The sequence below is a fragment of the Trichoplusia ni genome, chromosome 28 (assembly GCF_003590095.1).
Source record: "Trichoplusia ni isolate ovarian cell line Hi5 chromosome 28, tn1, whole genome shotgun sequence".
Classification (NCBI taxonomy): Eukaryota; Metazoa; Arthropoda; class Insecta; order Lepidoptera; family Noctuidae; genus Trichoplusia; species Trichoplusia ni.
Window position 1 is genome coordinate 733,032 of NC_039505.1, and position 4,406 is coordinate 737,437.

The following is a 4,406-nucleotide window of genomic DNA, read 5'->3' on the forward strand; positions in this document are numbered from 1 at the left end:
AAATTCGGTTGTGCAGTTAAGTAAGACGTATTGCTTGGAAATAAAGACTAATCTTTCTTAAATTAAATATTTTACCTTTCGCACACTATCATACTTTATTCTAAAATGTATTGATTTTTTTACGTGTGTGTATGGATGGATATTAAGCGATCTACAAATTCAGCCGTGCATTTTTATGGGCTTTTATTACTTTGAGCTAAGGCTTATAATTCCCTAAATAAAATATTTGATTACGTTGGTTTTACGCAGTGGTCCTAATTTAGATTAAATGAAGGATATTTCTGGAGAAAATTAACACATATGGGAATCGATTCAGAAGCCGATTCTGAGCAAACTACTTTCAGGTCTTGCGTTTATTCTGTTACATGTTGTATATATTGGATATGATTATGTTTGTCAGAAATAAAAGCAACTTTTTTGTTAAACTGAAAAGCAAGAGACACCAATTTAAAATAAGCTTTACTTGTAACAGAACTGGTCTTTTGAATAATAGTGTGTTTTGCATGATCCCTAGAGTGTACAACCATTTACCTAACTCCTTACTCAAAATATCAAATAATAATATTTTTTAAAATCAAGTAAAGAAAATACTAATAGACAAATCGTATTATTCGGTAAAAGAATTTCTTGATGATAAGTTATAAAAAACTGTTAATTTGAATATAAATTTACTTATTTTAACATTTCTTATGGACTAATACGAATGAAATATAGTATAATATATTAATATTTATTTAAAATTCTCTAGTGACTATTTCAGCTCTTTGACATTATGTATTTTTTCCATTATATTAAGATTAATAACTGAATGTAATGTTATTATTGTAAGATTGTCATTTTTCGTAATTGTATGGACTATTTTTCTAGATATGTTTGCATGACTCTGTGTTTAATTCGTCTGTACCTAATCTGCATTTTAATTTGCATGGCGTGAGCCTGATTATGGCGATTTATAATTTCACTTAAGAACATCTTGTTAACTTACCCATATTCTGCAAATAAAGTATTTGAATTTGAGAAATGCGAATTACTTAGTAGCCCGTCCGCCTAGAACTAATTGTGAAAAGAAAAGTGTTAAGATTTACAATGAGTTACCATTGGCTATAAAAAATTCAAAAAGCTACGCTAGCTTTAAAAACCAATTAAAGGCTTATATAAGAAACCTCCGTAGTCGAGTGGCTGTGAGGTCCCGGATTCCATCCCCGGTCGGGTCAATGTAAGAATTAACATTTCTACATTACCTCGGGTCTGCGTGTTTGTGGTACCTTCGTTGTACCTGAATTCCATAACACAAATGCTTTAGCAACTTACTTTGGGTTCAGAACAATGTATGCGATGTTGTCCGCTTTAAAAAAAAAAGAAAAAAATAATAATATAATACATATTTAATTTCTTTGATTTCTGTGGTTTTGAAAATAATATATTTAAATAAGTACCTAATAAAAATATAAACATATATATGTATATGTATATATATTATATAATATTATCTATACTATACTAATATATAAAGCTGAAGAGTTTGTTTGTTTGTTTGAACGGGCTAATCTCAGGAACTATTGGTACAAATTGAAAAAATCTTTTTGTGTTAAATAGACCATTCATCGAGAAAGGCTTTAGGCCATAAACCATCACGCTGAGACTAATAGGAGCGAAGATACAATGGAAAATGTGAAAAAAACAGGGCAGGTATAAATCATAACTTATATCTTCTACCCACGGGGACGAAGTCGCGAGCAACAGCTAGTAATAATATACAACCAGCAACAATAATGTTGTACACGCCATTAATGCCGCATCCATCTCATTAGTTTACTTGTTCATCCATGCACTTTTTACTACCCGTCCGTGTTTGCTTGGTTCATGACTTAGTTTTAATATTCTACCCACCTATTGTTTGCCACATAGTTGTCGCTTTCTACCCACTTATTGTAAAAAAAATATTTCTCCTTTTTGTTTTATTAATGTTTAGGTTATACATAGCTCTGTGCGCTCACAAATTGAAAATAATATGTAAACATAGATTTTCAGTAAGTGAATTATTGATGTTATTCTTATGATAAATAAAGTTATTCTAAACCTAATAGCTTCTATCGACTGGTCTCCTATATACTCGGTGATTTTTAGTCGTCTTACAAAAGCAGCCCAGTTCATGTATCCGACGTAAAATACCCCTAGGCGCGATTTTTTTTTTATTATCAACTAAGATAGTAAGTGTAATAGGTATGAAGAAAAATGAAATGAAATCATTTATTCTGTAAGTAGGATATATCATCACTTTTACATGTCTTATTTTTTGAGAACGCTAGAGTCGACATTTCCTATCTGACTACCCTGAGAAGAAATGTCGAAACAAACTCAAGGGGTCACAGTCTCTTTTAAAGTCCAGACAATTTCAATGCGAATAGATATGTATAAACCAATGCACGGTATTTTTTTGGACTGGCCTTTTGAAGAAAGTACCAGATCGATCTGAGCAAGGGAAAAAAACAAATAATCTCACTCAAATCGCCAGTTTGAGAAACTACAATTAACATATACCTGCATAAAGTTTATACTTACAATAAAATAAAATAAAAGCAAAAAAGATTGAAAAAAAAAAAAAAAACTACTTTTACGGATTTTATCGCGGTTTAATTTTAGATTTTAGTTCCCGACGTTTCGAAACCTTTGCAGGTATCATGGTCACGGGCAGACTGAGATGGCGTTCGTCTTGACAGGAGATGTTGCTCGTTCTACCTTCATATTTTAATTAATTATTTGTGGTCCGACCTACGCAGTATGAGCTCACTGTGTCTTGATGTATGGGTTGCCAAAGATACACAAACCAAACGCCCCGCTACGTCCTATTGTAAGCCAAATCGACACACCAACCTACAGATTGGCTCAGCACGTCGCGAAAACACTCTCACCACTCAGAGGCAACACTACAGCGTTTGTGAAGGATTCATACCACTTTGTCAATGAGATTAAACATCTACATCTTCATGACAATGAAGTAATGGTTAGTTTCGACGTACAGTCCTTGTTTACATGCCTACCAGTTAAGGATTGTATTGAAATTGTTTCCAAGAAGCTAGCAGAGAACAACCTACCTCTAGAATATGCAGAACTTCTCGAGCACTGCCTCACATCTGGCTACCTACTGTGGAACAATAAATTCTATGTACAAGTAGATGGTGTAGCGATGGGCTCGCCTGTATCCCCTGTAGTCGCCGATATATTCATGGAAGACTTCGAGGAGACAGCCTTAAAAACAGCTCCTTTCACTCCCAGGTTTTACAAACGGTACGTAGATGATACTTTCACAGTTTTACCATCTAGTCAAGTAAATGCATTTTTAAAACATCTCAACTCCATTAATAACAAAATTCAATTCACTATGGAGTTGGAGGATAATAAATCTCTTGCCTTCTTAGACATATTAGTTAAAAGAAATCCTGATCAGACCATAAGTCACACCGTGTATCGAAAGAAGACCCATACAGATAGGTACTTAAACGGTGAATCTCACCACCACCCTAAACAGTTAGCTACCGTGGGAAAATCCTTGTTTCAGAGAGCACACGGACTCTGTGATGACAGACACCTTGCCGCTGAGCTTCAACACGTCAAGCAAGTACTGCGAGACAACAAGCTCCAAGTTCCACGGCCCCGTCACAGAAACCGAGTGAAGCCAGCCACTGTTGATCGTTTGCCTGCTGTACTACCATACGTCAGAGGAGTCACTGACAAGATTGGTTACATCCTGAAGCGAGCTTCAATTAAAACATACTTCAAGCCGCCCAAGAAGATTAGCCAGTCCTTACCATCCGTCAAGTGTCACATACCTCTACAAGATGCAGGAGTATACAAACTAGATTGTGACTGCGGCCTCTCTTACATCGGTCAAACCAAACGAAGCATAGGGACCCGCGTTAAAGAACACATAGCTGACGTGAAACACCGCCGCTCAACGAAGTCTGCAGTCGTCGAACATGCTGAAGGTTCCAGCCATTATATTAGATTTGACCAACCACAGATCCTCGCTAAAGAACCCAAATTCCTACCTAGGATGTTTCGAGAGGCTATTGAGATTAAAAAACACCCTAATTTCAATAGAGAAGATGGCTGGAAGATATCACCTACTTGGGATCCAATAATAAATAAACTCAAGGCCAAACCCAAGAGCAGCGCTGCAAGACATCAAGACACAGTGAGCTCATACTGCGTAGGTCGGACCACTAATAATTAATTAAAATATGAAGGTAGAACGAGCAACATCTCCTGTCAAGACGAACGCCATCTCAGTCTGCCCGTGACCATGATACCTGCAAAGGTTTCGAAACGTCGGGAACTAAAATCTAAAATTAAACCGCGATAAAATCCGTAAAAGTAGTTTCATTTCAATGTCTAACATTCGCGTA

The 4,406-nt window shown here is 35.8% G+C and overlaps 1 protein-coding gene across 1 annotated transcript; it reads left to right on the top strand.

Moving 5' to 3' along the window:
* Positions 1-2,800: 2,800 nt before the first annotated feature.
* On the top strand, positions 2,801-4,204 carry LOC113506080 (the record flags this gene model as incomplete). The annotated part of the gene is made up of 1 exon (XM_026888940.1): positions 2,801-4,204. A coding segment is annotated over exon 1 (1,404 nt), but the record flags the coding sequence as incomplete, so codon positions are not given.
* Between the last annotated feature and the right edge of the window lie 202 nt (positions 4,205-4,406).